The sequence below is a fragment of the Sebastes umbrosus genome, chromosome 13, assembly GCF_015220745.1.
Source record: "Sebastes umbrosus isolate fSebUmb1 chromosome 13, fSebUmb1.pri, whole genome shotgun sequence".
In the NCBI taxonomy this organism is placed as follows: Eukaryota; Metazoa; Chordata; class Actinopteri; order Perciformes; family Sebastidae; genus Sebastes; species Sebastes umbrosus.
This window is the reverse complement of record NC_051281.1, coordinates 29457445-29481739: the sequence shown is the minus strand read 5'-3', so window position 1 is coordinate 29481739 and position 24295 is coordinate 29457445. Positions and strand designations below refer to the sequence as shown.

The 24295-nt window shown below is 42.3% G+C and overlaps 1 protein-coding gene across 1 annotated transcript in view; it reads left to right on the top strand.

Annotated features, from left to right (window-relative positions):
- The window catches only part of ube2f (ubiquitin-conjugating enzyme E2F (putative)), a 77415-nt gene that overhangs the window by 45227 nt on the left and 7893 nt on the right, over positions 1-24295 (top strand). Inside the window, exons 8-9 of the mRNA XM_037789151.1 lie at positions 1926-1958; positions 5573-5635. Of these exons, the coding sequence (XP_037645079.1) occupies positions 1926-1958; positions 5573-5635 (96 nt within the window). The remainder of the gene's footprint in view (positions 1-1925; positions 1959-5572; positions 5636-24295) is intronic.

The window sequence follows — 24295 nt, the reverse complement described above, 5'->3', positions numbered from 1 at the left end:
ACGTGGTTGACAGTCGCACCGGGAGCAGGGGGCCGTCCCCGGCGGGGAGAGAGGGTGCAGCGAGCCCTTTGTCCACGGTGTGGCGAGGTCCGGGCGGGGAGTGCTGTAAAGCTGCACCGCCTCGTATGCGGGACTCCCCAGCCTGCCGTGTGTCGCTCACACCCTCCAGCTGGCTGTTAACAAGGGTTTTTTGGCACAGAACTACTCATAGTTCGTACTTCGTAGAAGTACTCGTATCGGTACTAGGTATCGGCGAGTACCCAAATGCAAGTACGTCTGAAAAAAGGTGGTATCGGTGCAGCCCTAGCCATTGGGAGATCACCTCTGAGACCTTTTGATGTCGCTCCTAGGTGTGTTGGTTTCGTTATCATGCTTTTTCGTGGCCATCCATTTCCTTCCCCGGCCTGTTGTTGTTCCTCTTCCAAGTTTAAATGCAGTTTATCGTTGTTTACTTAAATGTGGATATGGTCATATGAGGGCGGTAGGGCTTGGGTTCATGTGTCAACACGCGAGTGTCCCTGTGAGTGCACAAAAGTATGCGAGAAAAAGTAAGTGCAAAAGCTGTGAGTCAGAAAGGATTGTGTTAGTTTTGAGTGGGTGATGATGTCCCTCTTCACTGGTCACCACTCTTTTCCACTTCAGCCCACATACACAACAATGTGTCACATAAAATACCTTTGCGATAATGGCTCATATGGTAAATTCAACACAACATGCATTTGCAAGGCATTGAGTGCAAAAATACAGTCATGTCAAACTCACCACTTTGTTGCTTTGAGTTTTGCTTTTTTTGAACCCCTTACCATTTCGCCCTCTTTTTTAGAGTGGTAGGGGGTGGGGGACAGGGGATTTTTAGGGGTAGATAAAAAGTCAACAGGAGATGTCACATAGAAGTGTTGTACATCATCTGAAAACTGGGAACCTGAAGATTAATTTGAGATGCAGCTCAGCACTGTGTGTCAAATTGTTCTAGTCATTAATCAGAAATAAATTTGAATGAATAACACAGATTTGGTGCTAAATTTAACTATTTTTTACCATTTGAGAATTGATTAAAAATTATCAATAATCCCTCCAAAATACAACATTAAGTCTCAGACTTAGGCTACAATAATAAAAGCGGTAACTTCCTTCTACCTCCACATAGACTCAAATGAGGCAAATATATTGATTCTGGCATTAAAAAATAAATTTCAAAATCGTAAAACAAAAAATCCCGATACATAGGTGAATCTATTTTTTCCCCATCCCTTTATTGTATAACTGCACATTAATCCAAAAAACAAAGATGTGTAGTGACTAAGAAGTTCTTTGTCAATGCTATGTAGCCTTGTTATGATTTGTTTTAGAACGATCTTTCTTTTAGTCATGATAATATAAGATAAATTGCCAAGTCCATCCACTCTGACTCCATGCTTATTGAGGCCCCAGACACAATTCCCTGTTGTCCCATATTTGACAAGAGCCTTTAGCATCTTCCTCATTATCCCGCTAAATTAGCTTCAGCTGAATTAATGCGAGTGAAATTATTCACCCCTTTCATGCTATATTTGTTGGGGGTATTCCAAGTTTATTCACAAAATTGGGGTTAGTTCTGATCCAGGAGTTGTTTTAGAATTTATCATATCCTCAATGTACAGCCAATTAAAATAAATGCTGCATCATCAGCAGATACTAAATATTAGCGGAGTCAAAGATTGGGATTGTGGCAAGAAAACATTATTGGGACATCACTAATGTATATGTAAATACTGTATAGTATAGTACATATTTTTGACATGTACTCACTAGTCTACTTTAACTTTAGGTCTAATTGTACTGCCCCCCCACCTGTGAAGAGTGTATGTTTTAATTTATATTTAAACTATGATACAGTTTGACTATTTGATCATTAACGTTTTTTCATTTGTTTTTGTTTTTTCCAGGACGTTGTCTGGGGATTGAACTCCTTGTTTACTGTAAGTTTTGCTTGTTTTAACTCTATTAATTAACATGGCTTTTTTATTAGAAACTAAACCACCTAAAAATACATTTTGATTAGACATCACAGTGACCGGGCAAATGGCCACTACATACATAAAAAGCAGTTTGTGCAGATTTTAGAAAAATGTATGGTGTTTGTACACATAGTTTTCCCTAAAAATTGGTAGTTAAAAACGGAAAGCTATGACCAGAGACCTCTCTCCTATTAACAGACATGATTGAACTGAATCACAGTTCTTAAAGGTCCCATATTGTAAAAAGCGACATTTTCATGGCTTTTATATTATAAAGCAGGTTTAAGTTCTATATAAATACTGTGAAAGTATTGAAATGCTCAATCCACAGGGAAATACACACAGCCCGTATTCAGAAACTCTGTATTTGAAACAAGCCGTTAGGATTTCTGTCCATTTGTGATGTCACAAATCTACAATATTTAGACCATTTCACAGTTTTAAACGTAAACATTCTAAATGTGTCCCAGTTTATTTCCTGTTGCAGTGTATGTGAATGACATCAGCCGACATGATGTAAACATGGACCCGAGCTGTTGCCTAGCAACGTAATCCTGTTGAAATGCGCTAAAACGGAGCGTTTCAGACAGAGCATGAATACAGGTATATTCAGAACGACAGTATGAGAAAAATGTGTTTTTTGAACATTAACGCATGTAAACATGTTCTACTAGAAACCCAAAATACAAACATGAACCTGAAAATGAGCATGATATGGAACCTTTAAATGAAGAGTACATCATTGGTTTACCCTCCGAGCAAATAAATCCACACCATTGAAGTTGTTTTTAAGTTACGTACTGTATGTAGGGTTACAACAGTGACTCAGATCGGATGAACCAAGGCTATTGTTTATCTTTCTTTACAGCTGTGATAAGACCATCATTTCTGATATGGGAGAAATGATCTTTCTCGGTATGAAAAACATTTGAGATGATAGGGAAATCCAAACCAGAACATTTGACCTAGCTGGTTCTGGATGTCCCCTAGAGCAAAGTCTTGTAAGGAAACTCAAGAGTTGGACAGTAATTAAAGGTGAACTATGCCCATTTTCAGAATTCATACATGTTATTCCCTATGGTCTTAGACAGTCCAAAAATATAAGTAAATGTGAACAACTCTCTCCCAAATCCAAAAACTAGAGTGCTAAAACTCAAACTTGTGATTAAAGTGTGGAACTGCTCCATCCACAATGAATGGGAAAAGATGTTATAGATGACACGGAGAGCAACAGGGAGGATGTTCTGAGTATATTGCTGCCTTCAAATGGAGTCGTGTTTACCGTGCTCACGAGAAGAGTCCTTAAGAACGCCCCCATCTTGTGGTATTAACAACCTCGTTAGCGGAGCTTTTCTGAAAGCTCAGAGTTCACGAGTTGTGACGTGTTTGCTGACGTTGGCGTAATAAGTTAATGTATTGTAATTTTAGTCGTATAGAGTTTGTCGTCGTAATTTTACAACATGTCCGAAGAAAATGTTGATATTTTCAACGGCCTCATAATTGTCATTATACCTTTGCATTTCCTGCATTACGTTGCCCGTTTCCTACGTAGCTTGCTCACTCGTTAGCCTCTGTGGCTTCTAGACGCTGAGAGTAACGTTAATATCGTCGTTGCTTAGCAGCGGTGCTTCAGTAACGCCTTGAACTTCAAGCATATTGTGTACACGACTTCCCATGTCGTAACCACTAGCTCACAAGTTCCATTTGAAGGCAGTATATGGGAACATTTTCTGTTTCACGACTGAGAACATTACAATAGAAAAAAGCTCATTTTGGTATAAAAAAGAAAACAAACATTCTGTGGGTCCATAAAATCAGTCTCCTGTTCATCGTCTACGTAGCAGCTCCAGACTGACATCACAAGTTTGAGACTTACTTCTCTGGTTTCTGGCTTTCACAAATGTTGACTGAATTTGCCTAGGCCATGGAAATAACATATTGGAATTCTTAATTAAAGTGTTGTTCCCCTTTAATTACATATCAGGTCTTCAGGTAACTAATCAGATTTTGAGACCTGTTAGGGGAAAAAATGTGGATTATGTTTAATCGTTCAGAAGAATATTAATATATAAGGAGGCTAAAAAGGATTAGATTCTGTTAATATTAGGGCTGTCAATCGATTAAAATATTCATTCGCGATTAATTACATGATTTTCCATGATTAATCATTATTAATTGCAAATTAATCACACATTTTTAATCTGTTCAAAATGTACCTTAAAGGGAAATTTGTCAAGTATTTAACACTCTTATCAACATGGGAGTGGGCAAATATGCCGCTTTATGCAAATATATGTATATTTTCATTATTGGAAATCAGTTAACAATGACAGATATTGTCCAGAAACCCTCACAGGTACTGCATTTAGCATAAAACCATATGCTCAAATCATAACATGGCAAACTGCAGCCCAACAGGCAACAACAGCTGTCAGTGTGTCAGTGTGCTGACTTGACTATGACTTGCCCCAAACTGCATGTGATTATCATAAAGTGGGCATGTCTGTAAAGGGGAGTCTCGTGGGTACCCATAGAACCCATTTACATTCACTGATCTGGAGGTCAGAGGTCAAGGGACCCTTTTGAAAATGGCCAAGACCGTTTTTCGTCGCCAAAATTTAGCGTAAGTGTGGAGCGATATTTAACCTCCTTATAGCAAGCTAGTATGACATGGTTGGTGCCGATGGATTCATCAGGTTTTTCTAGTTTCATATGATGCCAGGATTTTCACTCTAGCGTTAAAACTGAACCCGCTACAACCTCCGAAAGATCGATCGCGTTGATGCGTTGAAGACATTAGCGGCGTTCAAACTAATTTTCGTTAACGCGTTATCATCACGTTAACTTTGACAGCCCGGGTTAATATGAATGCAAACATGCTGTTAAATACCAAATTAATAGAGGACATGTCAAATTCTTAATTTAGACAATAAAATATGGGTTCTCTAATAGATTATTTAGATATTGTGGATGCCAAAGCAAGCAGTAAGTAAGCAGCCGAAAGTAATCAGACTATTTAGTTCAAAATATGCATAATTTTTGCTAATTGCAAGCTTCCGTAAATCTACCATTTTGAACGTATCCACACTTACCCCGAGGTCGGCACTGTGTCTATGATGATAATGGTGATGGTAATCTGCATTGATGTGTGGTCATGCCCTAAATCTTACCTCTTAATCAGGAAACAACCTCTCAGGCCATCCTCCCTTTTTATCTCTCTAATAACACTCCGAGTCTTGCCTCGCTTTGTTATGCATAGCATCTCTATGGCAACGGCATAATTGTGCTGTTTTGTTTGTCGCAGTTGCAGAATCCAGGGTGACATTGCTGACAGCAAATAGTGCTGAAGTGGGCAATATCTCCCTCAGCAGCTTTTTTTTTTTTTATTCATTGGGAAACAACCCTGCGAAGTTCTCCAATAAGACGACAGCACATCTTAGATCTTCTTGGCCACAATCGGTCACTTGTGTTTCTTGACTCATTTTCGCGCTGTTCTTCAACTTTGCCATTTTGGCCTTTTCCTCTTTGTATCTTTTTCTCTCTCCATGTCTTCTGTCTCTGTGCCTCTGCTCCAGGATCTGTTGAACTTCGATGACCCTTTGAATATCGACGCAGCAGAACATCATCTGAGAGACAAGGTGAGGTTTTTTACTGACACATTCACGGTGATTATATCTTTTAATTTCATCATCAAACATAAATTCAGTGCAAACAGGGACTGTAGTCATTGACATGCAGACGATTCACTTTGCGAAGCCTCCCCATAGTGTCTCAAATACACTTATAATCTCCATAATCATATTCATAACCTAGCTTCTGTTGACAGCCTGCACAGAAAATGTATTTGGACATGACGTACAGCTGCTGCAGAAAATATATACGTTCTGCTGCAGCTTTCTTTTTTAGGTGGGATTATGTGATATTAACCCTCTGAGACCCGCAGTAGACCAATTTTTGTCTTTTTTTAGGGGGGTACAGGGGGTGTTTAGGGGGAGATAACAGGTCATGTCACATAGAGTTGTTGTACATCATCTGAAAGCTGGGAACTTTTGAGGTGCAGCTCAGCACTGTGCGTCAAGTTGTTCAAGTCATAAATCAGAAATAAACATGACTTAATTAATTAATTAATTAATGTTTAAAGTGTGTAAGGGCTAAACACATGATATGATAGAAGTATATGATGATCATCCCCATGCTCTATTATGTCTCATAAGTTGTTGCAGCAATTTTTGAGTTGATACCATTATTTTACAGAGATTTGGTGCTAAATTTAATCATTTTCATTCAATCATTTTACCACTCCAGAATTGATAAATAAAAAATAAATGATCAATAATCCCTCCAAAATACAACATTTAGTCACCAAGACCTTGAGGAACACCGTAGAAAAAGCCGTGCTGTGATTTGTGATCAAAAACGTTTGACATTTACAGATTTCTGTAAGAATTGCATTTTTTCGGCGACTAGATGGTGAGCACTTTTGACCTGGAAATTGCTCAGAATCCCCCTTATTTTCAATATAGCTAGGAAAACCATCCCTCCTCTGAATACTCTAGGTCTCTATTTTGTGGCTGTAAAGTTTCATGAGGCTGTGATTATCCTAGAGGTCACCACAGGTCATTTTATACAGGGAGGTCAAATTTTCAAAAAATGGTCTCAATAAAATGAAATGGCTACTATAGGGACTCACATCATCACACATAAATACAGTTGGGCTTATTGGAAACACAAGAATCTCAGCTTTACAGTCAATTTATATAATTTCAAGACTGTTTAGGGACCCCAGTATGCATCCATAGAACCCATTTTCAGTCACATATTTTGAGGTCAGAGGTCAAGGGACCCCTTTGAAAATAGCCATGCCAGTTTTTCCTCACCCGTTTGGCCTGACTTTGGAGCGTTATTTAGCCTCCTTCCCAACAAGCTAGCATAACATAGTTGTTACTAATAGATTCCTTAGGTTGTCTAGTATGTGTAAGTGTACATTTGGTATTTTTTTAGCAAAAGTACTCGTTCATGCACAACTATTTAATTCTGTGCCTCAACAGCGGACAGCAATTTCTACAAGTCGAACTCTAAATCCCCACACACCTCACAACTCTCTCCTTGGTGATGTGGATATATTGTGTGTGAGTGATTATATATGTAGATGTGCACATCTGCATGTGTCTGTGTTTAACAACTGTAACTTTACTTATACTTTATCTAGGCCTTAGCATCCAGCGTTTTTTCACATGCACAATGATAGGAGTTGAGCTGCCATGGGAGCAGTTGAGTGCCAACCTTCCTCCAAGCAAAACAAATATTCAAGATGTTTCTAAAAGATAGGCACCCTGGCTAATTGATTCTTAACTTATTCCCTCTATATCTCCCCATTTGCACTCTTCCCATTCATCTCTATCTTGTGCATCAACTCTTATATCATTCAGTTCTTTATCAGTACATCAGCCAGTGTCAGAATATGTAGAGCAGCTGATGTTCTCAGTGTTTTGCTTGCAGTAATTGCTTTTCCTGGATTTCCAACCGAACTAATGTGACTCTGCAGGGAGCCTGCTGACCGGGGTAATAGTTGTTAGTTGAGCCTGAGTTGCGGCGAGCTGAAAGCATTTTAAAGTACAACATTTGACCTTTGGCACTTTGCACATACCCTTTTCCCATGATGCATTGGGTTGTACCCAGCAGTGCGTGATAATGGTTGCCATGTGACCCCCATTAGATGTGAAAGAGTTTTTCTGTGTGTGTATATATATATATATATACACACACAGAAAAACTCAATCCCTAGTTTCAAGTCTTCTTCAATACAGCATGATGTTCATTTAGTAAATTATGGTCCCATTTAGAGTCAGATAGACCATAAAGCAGGGGATGAGTGGCTACCTTGTGATTGACAGGTCGCTGCATGGGCATTGTCCGGTCTGGGAGTTGTCTGTGTTTTCGTCGTAGAACTTTAACCCTTTTCAGTTCATGAAAGTTAATTATAACATTTATAGTTGACTAAAAATGTCTTATTCAGCATTCGGTTGTACTTGTACTCATGTCACTTCTGGTTGTAAATAAAAAATAAGAAAAGATGGCGATGGCCAAAATTCCGAACTCGGGGCTTCTAAACGGCAGCCCACAAACCAATGGGTGACGTCACGGTGACTACGTCCACTACACTCTATGGTTGAGTCAATAGTCCCAGGTTTAGAAGGAGACTGTCAAGCTTTTGTTTGGTGTTAGAAGACCAGATTAACTTGTAAGTGAGCCAAAGCCTCTTAGAAATTTCTCTGTGGCCGTAACAGCATGCCATGCATTGGATAAATTATTGCAAGTGATTTAGTTTTGTGTGTTTCTTTCCTTTCTCACCCCCAATAAAAAGGTGGGAAAAAAATCCACCTGGTGTGCAGTGTGAGTTTTGGTTACCATAACTACATTTCCCTTACGCCCTTCCTTGATGTGCCTTTAGCTGTTGAGACTATGGCTATGTCCAAAATCAGTCCCCTCTTTACTATATAGTCACATGTACGATATCCAGTGTGAAATGTATCCACTATACAAAGGTTCCAGACTAACTTTTTACATTGGTTGCACTGGTGTGCATAACATTTTCATTTAGGAGCACCAGCACATAATTTAGGTGCACCCAAAAAATGTTGCCGAGCCTTTTGGCGCTGCAGTGATATATTTTAAGTAGGGATGCTCATTTTGAAAAAAATGTCTTAACCGATAACCGACCCTTGTTAACCGACCCTTGTTAACCGATTATTAACCGTTAACCGACAAGATTTGTGCCTTGCATGCAGCGGTGTACCAGCTGCAGGAGCACAACAGATATTCGTTGACGGGAGTCCCCAGTTCACCGTCCGGGAGCGTTAACTGCGTGTAGTGTCGCGGACATGCAGCCACTTTCCCAGTAAAAGTAAATTATTTGTAACCTTTAGAATTGCTGCTTAACAGCGACGGCCGTTAAGTCAACGAAAGTCAGCGTGACACCGGGTGCCCGTGTCACGGTTCACGTTTCTCGCTGCGGAGCCCCCCCCTGCGGGGATGTCGGCAACCCAACCGACCCGTCTTGAAACACGGACGAAGGAGTCTAACGCACGCGCGAGTCAGAGAGTGCAAGCAAAACCCTGTGGCATGATGAAAGTGAGGGCCGCTGAGCACCGGCTGAGGTGGGATCCCGGCCCAGCGGGGTCGGACGCACCACCGGCCCGTTTCGCCCGCACCGTCGGGGAGGTCGAGTGTGAGGACCCGTAAGATGGTGACAAGAGGTTAACGTCACGCTGCCGCAAAGTGGTATTGGTGCCGTTGTATCGGAGCCGTTTTGCGAGTACGAGTACATGAGCACAGTATCGGACCTGATACCCGATACTGGTATCGGTATCGGTGCATCCCTAGGCTATGGCAGTGTTTAAAGACTGATTAATCGAAAATAAAATGTCCGACTTTGACAGTTAGGGTGCAGAAAACCTCAATCAGATGCTGCTGTCATTTTATGCTTCTGTTCAAAACTCCAGAACTTGCTCGATTGGCAGTTTACATAGCAATTAGGGCTGGGATATCTTGACACCTCTCAAAGTTTGCCTTAATGAATTGTGCTACCTTCACATCCAACAACGGGGCATTTAAATCTGTTATTAAAAGACCTTTGCAAAAACGGGACTGACTGGTCCGAAAAGTGAGGTTGGACGTACATATGGCAAGACGAGGCAGAGAGGGCAATCGAAGGCTTAACAAGAGACTCTTTTATTCTGAAACAGGATTGCATCGAGTACATTTCTCTCGCCCACAAAGCTGAGACTAAGAACCGCAAAGATCCAAGTAAAGAAAATTACAGGGGGGTGCATTTTTCAAACTGCCATGTTGCCAGTTTTAAAACGTATTTATCCCTTTGCCCTCCTGACGCTAAAGCTTTTTACCTTCACCCACTAAAAAAACAACCAACAGCTTCTGAACAGACAGGCAGTGTGGTGCTCTCGTGAGTCCCTGGGGGCACAATTTCCAAATATTAAACCAAATCAACCAGACGGCCGAGCTTTCAGCGAGATACACCAATCACAGCTTAAGGAGCACAGCTGTCCAATTCCTCTCTCAGGCCGGTCTTTAGAGTCGGGAGATAATGTCTGTGACTGGGCACAGATGTGAGGGGCAGCCTGGGGAGCTACTGGGCTCCCAACCATCACAGAGAGGGTAACAGTGGAGATCCTGTCCTCCAATCCGAGCAACGACAGCACATCTGGTGAGCGCCTCTCTATTAATTACCTATCGCTATACACACTAACTTGTGAAAGTGATAATAGCAGCTTAATATTGTTACCAGTTGAAACAATTTTGTTTCCAGGTGTGTCAACTGCAAAGCCCCAACGAGAAGATGAATGAGGACAGAAACAGAAACATCAACATTAATATTCCCAGAAGAGTTCCAACGGATTATTATTACCGGAAGCAATAAAATTACTTTTATATCAATAATATCATTTTTAAATCAATAATTTGTGTCAAAATATTGATTTCAATGTGAATTATAGCTAACGAGTAAGCTATTCTTAAACTAGAGTTACTGTAACCGTTGTTACGCAGTTCCAACTGTTGCTACGCAGTTCCAACCGCATCGAACTGAGTATTTTTATTAGCGGAAGCAATAAAATCACTTTTATATCAATAAAATAATTTTTAAATCAATATTTGTGTCAAAATATTGATTTCATGGGGCGCTGCTGTGGTTCACCTGGTAGAGCAGGCACCCCATGTATAAAGGCTGAGTCCTTACCGCAGCGGCCTGGCGTTCGAATCCGAACTGTGACCCTTTGCTGCATGTCATCCCCTCTCTCTCTCTCCCTCTCTCTCTCTCTCTCTCTCTCCCTCTCTCTCTCTCTCTCTCTCTCTCCCCCCCCCTTTCAATACTACTCTGTCTCTATCAATAAAGGCATAAAAAGCAAAAAAAGTAAATCTTGAAAAAATTATAATATTGATTTCATTAGTACGCAGCCGTGTAATAAACCAGATTAATCGGTCGTTAATGCGATATAAACCCCAGCAGGTCTTGAATCACCCTGAAATAAAGACCAGCTCGCTGTATATTATCCCTTACATAATCATTTTGCAAATTAAAGGAGGATATGTTGTTTAAGCAATAAAAAAATGTTTTTTTTACGTTAAGTTTTGGTGCTGCTTCAGTGTGCTGTTGTGGTTCTCTGGAGTCACAACTGAAACTGAAAAAACAAAGTCAGCCATCCATGACCCACTCCCACTGAGTCACAGCCAGCTGTAATCAGCTTCAGCAGCGAGTGGGTGAAGCCGTGGGAGTGTGTGTGTGTGTGTGTGTGTGTGTGTGTGTGTGTGTGTGTGTGTGTGTGTGTGTGTCAGCACACACGTATGAGTGTGGTCGTGGATGTGTGTGTGTGTTTGTGCGTGTTGGGGCTTTTTGAAGTGGAACTCCTCCTGTGGCTGCTCTCTGAATACATTTACTGGTTAAAGTGGCTGAAAGGAAGCATCCTCATGGGCAATTTAGTGTGTGTATGACTGTTGTATTATACCATTGTTGGTTCTGAGTGGGTTTTTGTGTGTGTACATGCACAGACACCTGTATTACAAACACAGTAAGGATGGCAGTAAAATGGAATCGGCTAATCGGCTCCAGCAGTAGCATTATATTAGGGCTGTCAATCCATTAAAATATTTAATCGCAATTAATCTTGATGATTGTCCGTGATTAATCACGGCTAATCGCAAATAAATCACATTTTTTATCCGTTCAAAATGTACCTTAAAGGGAGATTTCTCAAGTATTTACAGCTCTTATAAACATAGTGGGCAAATTGCTTGCTTTATGCAAATGTACGTATATATTTAGTATTAGAAATCAATTGACAACACAGAGCGGCACGGTGGTGCAGTGGTTCACAGCAAGAGGGTCGCAGGTTCAAACGTGGCTCGGGGGCCCTTCTGTATGGAGTTTGCATATTCTCCCTGTTTTAGCGTGGGATTTTCTCCAGGTGCTCAGGTTTCCTCCCACAGTCCAAAGACGACATGCATAGTTGACTCTTAATTGCCCAGAGGTGTGAATGTGAGCATGAATGGTTGTCTGTTTCTTTATGTCTGGCAACCTGTCCAGAGTGTACCCCGCCTTCGCTCAACGTCAGCTGGGTTCGGCTCCAACCCCCCCGTGACTCTGAATAGGATAGATAATGGATGGAATGAACAACACAAAACAATGACAGATATTGTCCAGAAACCCTCACAGGTACTGCATTTAGCATAAAACAATATGCTCAAATCCTAACATGGCAAACTGCAGCCCAACAGACAACAACAGCTGTCAGTGTGTCAGTGTGCTGACTTGACTATGACTTGCCCAAACTGCATGTAATTATCATAAAAAGGGCATGTCAGGGAGACTTACCCATAGAACCCATTTTCAGGTCAAGGGATCCCTTTGAAAATGGCCATGCTAGTTTTTCCTCACCAAAATTTTGCGTAAGTTTGGTGCGTTATTTAGTCTATTTCACGAAACGTAAGTATGACATGGTTGGTACCAATTGATTATGATAGCAGTATCTTCACTCTAGCTGCCAGCTACAACCTAAAAATCACAAGTTGTGTCAGTACGTTGACAGCCTTACATTACATACATTGATATCTGTGTAATAGTGAATTCTGAAATATGAATTGACAATGCAGACTCTCAGGTTGAGGTGAAAGTACATCTGATGTTTGGGGATTCTTTCAAAGCACCCTCTTTGTCTGTGGGACTCCCTCAGCACTTATTTGTTTGAAGCTTCATGAAAAATGCTGACTAATACTGAGCTGTGAAATGCACACACCCTGTGACAGTTTGAAAACCTCTGAAGAGACTTTTTGTCTATAATTACTAACAAGGCTTTGCCATAGCATAAAAATAATGTTTGAAAGATGTTGACAAAATATTAACAAAAAACGTCAACATTGTTTTAATCAAATGAGTGTCGGCTGACTTTCTGGTTTTAAAGAGGACCATTTCAGGTTCATGTTTGTATTTTGGGTTTCTAGTAGTACATGTTTACATGCTTTAATGTTCAAATAAACGCTGTATTTATCTCATAACGGCTGTGCTACAGCACCTCTTTTCACCCTCTCTCTGAAACGCTCTGTTTGAGGTCCTCCCTCCCCCGAAAAGCCTAGTCTGCTCTAATTGGTCAGCTGACCAAACTAAACTCTTTGGACTCTGCTTCAGCTCCGCTCTAACTTTGTTTGCTCGCTCTGTTTGCGGGCGTGCCAAACAAAGCTAAGCAAAGTATGTTACTTGGTGACATCACCATGTTACAGAAGAAAAGGCAGGACTTCAAGCGAGGCGTTTAAGGCATTTCTTGAGCAGTATTTCTGTGGGGGAGTGTAACTCCCTTTGGTGTGGACTTTGGCCTGTAACTTTGCAGAACTTTTACCTGCACAAAAAACAATATAACACAATGGAACAAGGAAAAAAGCACAAAAGCATTATAGGTCCTTTTTAATCATTTTCCGTGTCCCGATTCAATACTATATACTAATTCTAAGCAGGTTTTCTGTGGTATTTTCACAGTAAACATGGTAAAAATTAAAATGAATATAATGGTGGTAAGACAGCTTGTGAAAGATATTGGAAAACAAAAAAGTAATTATCAAACTTTTAGGCACATTTTGCTTTCAATTTGTGATGTTTCATTACAGTGGGAAGTTCGAGCGCAAGGGTAGAAATCGAGATCTTTTGCATGTGCAGAGAAAATACTTTTTTTTTCCCCCCACAGCAGCAAGGTAGACGTTAAGAAATATATACATAGGGAGGGATAGAATTGAATCAACACTTCTCAAAAACAGAACGTGTTAAATTTCACAAAGACAGGATTAAATAAAGGGCTTTTATATTAGATTGTGTGAGATTGTACTGATGTTCCAAATAAACAGTATTATATTGCATCAGTCGTCTACAATGCACATCACAATACTGCATGTGTTACAAGGGAGGAAAAAGGAAATAAATCAAATCATAATATATACGGTGTCCTGCTTGTAGTGCACAGCGGAGACGTAAACGGTCTGAACAGTGTGAACCAAAGTGAATAGGCTCTTACCCTTTAATACACCAACCCAGCAGCATGGGCACACGTGTCATTATTTAAATGTCAAATTTCTTTAAAATGGCAACAGACGGAACTGCCAGAAGACTTTAGAAGTCTGCAGTACAGTAATATCATTTTGTTGCCAGTGTATCTGGAACATAGTACAAGAGATTTTTCTTTTCTATTTTAAAGGCGCTAAATGCAAGATAAGGAGCATTTCTATTGCCTCCGCACGGCTCTCTACACAGCACTAACAGTGAAAACAATAGTGACAGTGCTGACAGAGCTAAGCCTCCGGACACACCAGGAACATCAGGAGCGCGTGGTGGCTGCGAAGCGTGGTGGCTGCGTGATACACGCGTCGGGCGTTCACACCAGCTGCATTTCAGCTGCGTGTCAGCTGCTGCTGTCAGCCCTTATTTTCTACATAGTTTGCCTTTTAATGGCCATTTAATTTCATTATAAATAGCATTAATATTTATTTTAGACAGAGAAAGGTTAAGAAACGTGTGGTAATTTGTAAATAATAGTAATAATCCACAATTAAAACTCCGTACTATATTCATTCATGGAGCTCTCCAAGTCACTGCATGTTCTAGAACACTGTCCGGCACATATTTCAGAATAAAAGCCTTGTGTTAACAAATGAAGGAATTCTGTCCACAGAAAAAATGCTTGAGGGCTTTTATTTTGAAATGAAAGCAGGAAGTGTTTCAAAAACACTTCAAAAATAGGCGAGACCTCTATTCTCTAGAAGAGACGCAGCTGAGACGCGCGTGTGACGCGGGCAGTGTGGCTGCTCTAACCTGTTAACAAGGACGCCGAAATAAAAAGCAACAGGTAACGCAGCCGCCCCACGCGCTCCTGATATTCCTGGTGTGTCCGGGCTGTAATGGTAAATGTCCACAGGGGCCTTTTTATCGTGAGGGATCATCTTGCTTCTCAGCAGTGGACGCTTGATGGGCTGCGACTAAACACAAGGCACTTGTCATCTGATTGGACTAACGCTTTCCCTCCGTGGGCTGCTGCTCCCAACTTTCAAACAGCAACCAACATGGCAGCTTATTTGGAAACTTCACGAAAATAGTTCACCGAAATATGTTTCTGAAAACATTTTATGCGAGAAATAAGCCACGCAGTCGCTGAAACTGTCTTTATTTTGGATCGACGAGACTCAGTTTAAAAGGTTTGGGCGAGTTTCCAGAGACGGCGAGTTGCGTCGGACGCCCGTGATTTGCATAAAGTAGACTAGACCTCAACTTTATGCAAAATGAGGAGCGGGCGACGTGACGCCCCACTCTCTCTCGAATCGCGCCGCCACGCTACCAGAATGCATTGCACGGCTGCTTACGTAGACAATGAATAGGAAGCATGTAAAGGACAGAGCCTGTGTACCATGTACCATAAAACAGTGTTAACTTGTGGGGGAACCAGAGTGTGGGCGCTACGCTTCTGCAACGCCGCTGTCGGTCGGGTTATCAGCTGCAAGTGCCGTATGAGAGCAGTGCAGAGCGGCAGCCGTTAGCTAGCCAGTGAGGCACGCTCACATGCACTGACATGCACTAAAAGGCATGCGCAGCCGGCCCGGCTCTGTCAACGAAGCTCAGAGGGAGAGTGATTTCATTCTCTGCTCAAGTAGACATTACTCCTCTATATCTTTACACAACAAATAGTGGTTTGCTGCTATATTATTGCTCTGAATATCGTAACAAAGCACCTTTAAGCTTCATTCATCCCATCGTCGCCCTATGCATTCTAAATTCCCTACATTGATTGTTGCTCATTGATGTGAGGGACCACTTTTCTCTTTCTCTCTTACATGCTCATACTCTGGCTTCCTTTAGGTATCTCAAGTGGCTTAGCCTCTCCAATCAATAGTCAATCATGTCAAGCGCACACACACACACACACACACACACACACACACACACACACACACACGCACACACACACACACACACACACACACACACACACACACACACAAACAAACCATGTGCTGCATCCTGATCTGGCTTCTGTCCCCGTTATTAGCTTTCTGCCCAGAGCGGTGATCGCTGTGGCGCTGTAGGGTTTCATTACAGTACAAGAGGAAAAAGAGACCTAAAGATCCTGATTAGAAACAGAGAGACAACAGTGTTCATTGATCAGCAATATAATTTTATTTTTGCTTGTTTCTCACTTGTAACAATTTGTAGCCTGATGCATACTGTATAGTCACAGTGAATTCTTTAGGATTCGGTTTGGTTTGTGCAGATGTTTTTGTCAGAGGTAATGAAACATGTCTCCAAATGTAGCTCGAGCCTGCTTAGTACATCCAGCTCTGTATATAGTTCAAGTAGTAAGACAAGAATAATGATGCCGATCTGTGTTAAGTGGGTGCTAAGGCATGGATAAAGTCCTTCAGTATCATATATGTATCTTGGCCTCGTCGCTAATAATGTAACAAAAAAAAAAGGACAAAATAATTTATCATTAATGTCTTATCCAGCTTGGTCGACATATAAATAGTACAGTCAAATGTAGCACCTCGTTATGGAGGGTACCTGTTCTGTCGGTTTAGTGTCAGGGAGGCGGTGAATGACGACGAGGTCGTCAGGCCAACAGTGGCGTACAGAGGACAGACCGGCAACTCTGCTCTCTGCTGTCTCAGTTTTTGTGAGTGTGATGATTGCAGCTGCCCAACTTTTGGGCTGTGGTGGATGGAGTTGCTGACTTACTGAGCATGTGGTCTGTTAAAGATGGGAAATTGTTGGAATATTCTTTTCGTTATTGATTCTTTTTTTAGGTTATTTGTCTTATCTTGTCGCCCAGTAAAAACCTGCCAAATGAATAGAGAAGTTGTGAGCCAAAGCCTGGACCATAGCAAAATACACACACCAATTCTTCACGAGGAGGAGGACGGTTCAAACAAATTGATTTCCTGGAGACGCTGGGGCCGTGGTATTGGTTACGCAAATTGTGACAGAGAGCAATGCAAATTATGGAAGGAAGGTGAGGCACATCTTAACTCCTCACAACAGCCTCCTCCCATTCTTTCTCCAGCCCTCTTCTACAGTCATGGACTGTATATAAGAAGTGGAAGTAGTCACTGTGTCGTCACCCATTGGTTTGTGGACAGCCGTTTTGAAGCCTTGAGTTCTGCATTTTGGCCGTCGCCATCTTGGTTTTTTGCAACTAGAGGTGACACGAGAGGGTGGAGCTAAGTACAACCAATGCTGAATAAGAGAACTTTAGGCGACCAAAATGTTATGAATAACTTTCATGAACTGAATAAACACTGTGAACGGGTTAAAGTTCTAAAGGCCCTGACACGCCAAGCTGACAGTCAGCCGTCTGACAGATTGGGGTCGTCGGTGAGCGTCTTGTAGTTTTTACGGTGTGTCCCGCAGAGCCGGCTTTGCCCGTGTCTATGTTTTCGGCTGATTCAGCGTGTTGTATCGCGGGCGGAGCTCAATCGGTGAGAGAAATGACTCTGATTGTCTGTTCAGCTTAAACGACTCGGTGCACGGGAAGAGAAACGGAAGTGAGGAAAGCGAGCCAACGAGTAAAGTCAAGAGAAGAAACACAGAAGGCTCTTCTCACTTCATCTTCATCTCATCAGATCATTCCAACACACAGATATTTTCACAGCAACATGGCCGTTTGGAATGAAGCTAAGTGGTGAGTGAGAGTGGTGTGAAAATGGTCGGCAAATGCCGCTTTATTTCATTTACGTATCATAACGGCTTGTATATCCGCCGTCCTCGGTCTTCCGGTTTCCCTTTTTGAATGATGAATACAGACTACCGCCGCCTGCTGGTGTGGAGAGTTATTTCCTCTCACACAGGTGCCGAACGTACGTGGTAGTTGTCCCTCGTCTGTTGTCTTTGCGGTGTGTTCGAGTGCAACTTTTTGGCCAAGACAAACAACAGTCAACAACATCAACAGTCGGCCTTCGTCACCGCTGGTTCTTTGATGTCGGGTTGGTGTGTCTGGGCCTTAAATTGAAAACACGGATAACTCCCAGACCGGACAATGCCGTGGTAGCGACCGGTCAATCACAAGGTAGCCCCGCCCTAAAGCATCCCCTGCTTTATGGTCTAAATGGGACCATAATTTACAGAAGACTTAAAACTAGCGATTGAGACCATAAACTCATGTTTACAATGTTTACTGAGGTAATAAATCAAGAGAGAAGTAGGCTCATTTTCTCATAGACGTCTATACAATCAGACTACTTTTAGCAACCAGAGGAGTCGCCCCCTGCTGGATATTAGAAAGAATGCAAGTTTAAAGCACTTCTTCATTAATTGTCTGAACTTTTCAGAACCCAGAGTTTGCCGTGTGCTTGTTGCCCAGTAAACCTGAAAATTGAATAGAGAAGTGGTGAGCCAAAACCTGGACCATACAAAAATACACACACCAGTTCTTCATGAGGTGGAGGACGATTCAAACAAATTTATTTTCTGGAAACACTGGGGCCATAGTATCGGTTATGCAAATTGTGACAGAGAGCAATGCAAATTAAGGAGGAAGGTGAGGCACAGCTTAACTCCTCACAACAGCCTACCTCCCGTTCTTTCTCCAGCCCTCTGCTACATACAGTATTTAAGTCCAGTATGGTGCAGACCTTTCTTCAAGGCTCTGGTTCAGCAAGCATCCACACACTGCTGAAGTGTGTTTGAGACAGACAGGGTATCCCTATTGTTGTTGAGGGGTTATGCGTCACAGCACATTACCCTGTTCCTTTAGACCAGTGGTCTCAAACTCAATTTACCTGGGGGCCGCTGGAGGCAGAGTCTGGGTGAGGCTGGGCCGCATCAGGTATTCCACAAAAAAAGCTTTGTTAAAAAAAAAACAATCTTCTCAAACGTCATTATTAACAGTTCTTTAACTTGAATGGGTTCTTCTGAACATGAGCGGTTCTTCTGAACATGAACTGTCCTGAACATGAATGGAACATTGAAGAACATGAACGGTTCTTCTGAACATGGCCTCTATTGCGTCTCCCACTTTTCCTGAAATTGTCTGTGCTCGTCACCAACCTTTCTCTTCACTGCAGGCTTTGAAAAAGACATGATTGGGGCTGTGTGACAAGATATATATTCATTCCACTTGGTGTCACTCCGCAATAAAGTTGTGCCTGCTGTGTTTGTGTTGCTCTGCAATTACACCACCAAACCGCTAGTTGGCGGCGGCGTCTCTATGAGTTTCCTTCTTCTTCTTGTACTCCAAACAGAAACTGAGCGGAGTTGGAGCTAATAACTGTTGAACCACAGAACTTTTACTGACATTACTGCAACGCCGAAAAGAGAAAATATATCTGAGTGGATTTGTGTGAACAAACATTGAAAAGATGGAGGCAGAGAGAAGTAGAACTCTCTGTGGTTGTCCGGGGTCCTGGCCGCTCAGCATCGCTGAGAGACTGGACCAATCACAGCTGTTGCGGTCTGCGTCGCCGCGACGTGTAGTTACATTTCTGGAGAGGTGCACGTCAGGCTACGGCGTCGATTCAACGCAGAAGTATAAATCAAGCTTTAATCAAGCTTATGCGATGTTACACGGGCGCCGCCATAGTTGTGAAATGTTTCTCTGCTTGCATCAAGCCCGGCCAATTGCCCGGCCGATTGCCCGCCCCCGGGAGCCATATACCCCGCTGTGATTGGTAGGTTCGTTCAGCTCGGGCTCGCGCAACAAAGGGACCTTCCACGGCAAACTGCCATTCACATAAAACTCGCGGGCCGAGGGCGCCTGGTTAGCTCAGTTGGTAGAGCGGGCGCCCATGTAACAAGGCTTGGTCCTGACCGCGGCGGCCCGGGTTCGATTCCGGCCTGTGGCCCTTTCCGCATCCACTCTCTCTCTCCCCCCTTTCCAAGACTCTATCCACTGTCCTGTCAATAAAAATGAAAAAATGCCCCCAAAAAAAAAACTTTATAAAAAAAAAAAAAAAAAAATTTGCGGGCCGCACTAACATTAAACTTTCATATCAAGGTGGGGGCCACAAAATATCATCTTGCGGGCCGCAATTGGCCCGCGGGCCGCGAGTTTGAGACCCCTGCTTTAGACTCATGCCTGTGATTGCGTCTCAGCTGTGCTATTATTTGATTGTATCTCACTTTCTCTCATTGAAAGATGAAATATAATGCATCAGGCTCTGTCACTCGTAAAAAATGCTTTGTCCATCATTATTTGGACTAGCTCTGTGCTTGGCTGCTATTTGGCTTTAAAACTAGAGTTTATTAATGCCCCCTGTGTTCAGGACTTTAAGTTGCTGTTCATGGCTACATAGCATATTTTACTTGTACAGAATTAAAGGACACCCTAAGTTAGGGATGCACCAATACCACTTTCTTTCAGACCGAGTACAAGTACTTACATTTGGGTACTCACCGATACCGAGTACCGATACAAGTACTTCTCTGTGCCAAAAGATCGGGCGCACCACCGGTCCGCCTCGCCCACAACGTCGGGGAGGTGGGGCGTGAGGACCCGAAAGATGGTGAAGAGAGGTTAACGTCATGCTGCTGTAAAGTGGTATTGGAGCCGTTTTGCGAGTACGAGTACATGAGCACAGTATCGGACCACATACCTGATACTGGTATCAGTATCTGTGCATCCCTACCCTCAGTGCCAAAAGACGCTGGAGAATCCTAGAATCTTTCAGCAAATATTTCCAAAAAATCATGTGGATTGATTATGTAACATTATAAATCGTCAGAATAACTTAAATCCTACAAACTTTTTATAAATATGAGAAGTTTTATGTACACCTGGAGAACGTATCCCTTTCCCCCTCACCAATTCAATTTAGTTCAAAATATACCAAACGTCCAACTACTTGTTATATATACAGGCAATCTAAAACGCATTACGGACTACGATTCCATGCACACCATTATTCCAAATATGACAATATTCCGAATTTGATACGTGTCACGTAAAGAGCATATTCTGTTTTGATTTTCTGAATCAGGCCTTATTCCGAATGTAGCATTTTCCGATTAAGACATGTGGGATACGCCGATATTATTCGGGATTTAGGAGCATTCTTTGGACATGTATACCGCGCATTCTGAATATGCTCCTCTCTTGGGGTTTTTCTACAGCAGTTTGCGACACGCGGCCTTTTGCCTGTTTACGGCTAGCTCTGTGCGTTGTACACAAACCAACTAGCCGACAGTTTGCAGAGATGCACCCCCAAAAGAAAAGCCCACATTTCTGGTCGGAAGGAGAAAACACACCTACTTTTAAACATTATGAAAGACTTGGATATCAACAGGTGTTTGGATGTGCGCAAAATATCGCAACGCCGACCTTTTAAAGAAGGCGGTTGAAGAAATGAAAGAGGGAGGCTGTGCTTGCACGGTCGAACAAGTTCACCACTGTTTAATCAGAGTATCCACAGCTGCATTAACGTGAATATTAGTGGAATATTCATTTTCATTAGCCATGTAAACAGCTTAGTAGGAATATTGTCTTTTTCGGAATAAAGGGCAAAAACCAGAATATTTTGTTCATATAAACGTCGTCACCAATGGCTTAAAGAACACGTAGTGGGACATTGAAAATCTTACTTGAGGAGTTGTTCAGTATTAAACTGTGCCAGAGAGCTTGTGTTTTTCCAATAATCTTAGAGCAAAGCTTAACACCACCTTGAGATCGATTCTTGTCCTCTTAATGAAGGGCTATAAAGCAGCAACTAAATGAAAATACTTTCAATAAAAGAGGTAGAGAGTTTAGTTTGCAGTTAAGATGATGCTGGGCCTTTTCTTTTTTTATAATGCCATCTGTATTTTCATTAAATCTTAGTCTGTTATAAACACAGTTCCTAAGTGTTAGGTCTGTTTAATCTCACAACTACACCATCAATCATTCTCGGAACATTCTCTTTAGTTTTTTTTTATGGTTAGTGCTGGATGAAATTAAAAGAAAGTCCTGATGTAACATGCTCAACCAATCCCATCATTCAACTTTGAGTGTGAACATCTGCTGTTGACCCCAGCAGACCACACTGGTACATGAAACCAACACCATTTGAAGGCAGAATATCTCGTCTGGACTACACCCAGACGTGTCGGGGCTGTGATATTTTTACTAAACTTAACAGGATTCTCAAAAAAGAATGTCTTCAGTCAGCCCAAGTGTGAAAACACCCGGGACTGTTGAGTGTCATGGCCTCCACACCTCTGCATTCCTTGTCATCTCGCTCTCTCTCTTCTCTATTCCATTTATTCTTTTCCCTGTTCACACCGCTCCTATCCCCCTTAATCTTTTCCCTTTGCAATCTGTTTACCTTAATACATCCAGGGGCTTTCCGTTGCTTACTTATCACGTTGTTTTTTTTAGCAGATTTTAAAGTAACCGTTTGTACCCACAGGGGTTTAATTTGCATCCCCCTTCCCTCAGATGATGGTACATATTTTGAGTACCTGCACAGATCGCTGGAGGAGAGGAGAGTTAATTGCCTTCTGCGGGTGAAATAGAGCCAGAAAAAGTAAGCTGTGGCCAAACAAAGTTTTTAATCGACTGTGGAGTGTGCTTGGAGCCTTCAAACTAATGAACACCAAAGTAATTTGCAGTCTCAGCCAGATTTCTGCTGTAACAGAGAAAGGGGGGGTGACAAAGTAAGAAAAAAGTACAAGGTAAATTTATGTAAATGAATCTTGTAAATTTGTTAGATGGTATTAATAGGGGTTGTTACACTCATCCTTCAAATCTATGCATTAGTTTAACTCGCCTCTCTGGTTGTCTATGCGCCATGCAAACCTTCTGCTCCTTCATTTTCTCCACTAACTGGCACACTACGGCATGCTGTGTGTACCTGTGTGTCTGTTTTGTTTGTTGTTGTGGATTTTTTGCCACAAACGTTGACCGAAGCTCGCAAGAGACAGCTGGGTAGACAAAGGATGCCAGAAAGGCAGGCAGGTGTATGAGCAGTAACAGATGGACCAATATCTCATATTTACACATGGTGTCGTCTATTTTACACAGCACAACTTGAGACAGACAGATGGACAGAAATATTATTCATTTCTTTTTACAAAATAATGAGTTGGAGGGGGGAAAAAAGGGATAACCACTAGGGATGTCAATAATTAAACGCTAACCGACATTAAGCATTTTAACCGATTAACGCTATCGGTTAAAATGGTTAAAAGAAATGTTAATAATTAACTCAAAAGCTGAGCGGCTCAGAGGAGCGGCTCGTCACTTTAAGGAGAAAAGCTGGTCCACCTTAACAGCCCACCTTAAGAGGCGGAGCCGGAGTTGCAGGATACAGGAAGTCGGCTCCAGTCTCTGGCTCGCTTGAGCGGAGCGGAGTTGTAGTTTCACCGACAATAAACTGCACACACACTGCTACACCTACGTTCACAACTAGAACGCCACCAACAACCTCACACTCACCACCAACACACACACAGTCTGTTGGAAACTCGCTAAAGTTACGCAGACTACATGTGCTGCAGCAAGCACGAAGCCCCCGGCACTGCTAGAGCTGCTAACGTAGAACAAATACACACACTGTTTGTTGGACACTCGCTAAAGTTCCGCCGGGCAGACACACAGCTGACAACCTGCTAAACTAAACTAAATGTGCGGTGGAGATTGTTACTGGGAAAGTGGCTGCATGTCCGCTACACTGCACACAGCATCATAGCTGCTAAGTTAACGCTGCCGGACGCTGAACTGGGGACTCCCGTCAACGAATATCTGTTGTGCTCCTGCAGCTGGGACACCGCTGCATGCGAGGCACAAATCTTGTCGGTTAACGGTTAATAATCGGTTAACGAGGGTCGGTTATCAGTTAGATAGACACAATAGACACAAAAGCAGTTTCTGATATACAACATATGTCGTATATATGGATAAGAACTGGTCCGTATCCCTTATCATCTGAGGACATTGATCTCTGCATCGATCATCATGACTCATGACCTGTCTCAGGTCAGTCTTGAAATACAGGATTTTGTCTATGTCGAAAGTGTCTTAGCTTCTAGCTTATACATCAGACCGGTCAAGGTAAAAAGTCAAGGCCTCGCCACCCAACTGAAAGTGAGGGCCGGTGCGCCCTGGCTGAGGTGGGATCCCAGCCCAGCGGGGTCGTAAAGTTGTATCGGAGCTGTTTTGCAAGTACGAGTACATGAGCACAGTATCGGAACCAATACCCGATACTGGTATCGGTATCGGTGCATCCCTGATTATTACTATTACCAGTTTGTAGAAGTAGAAGTTTGGAGATATGTTTCCACTTCTTCT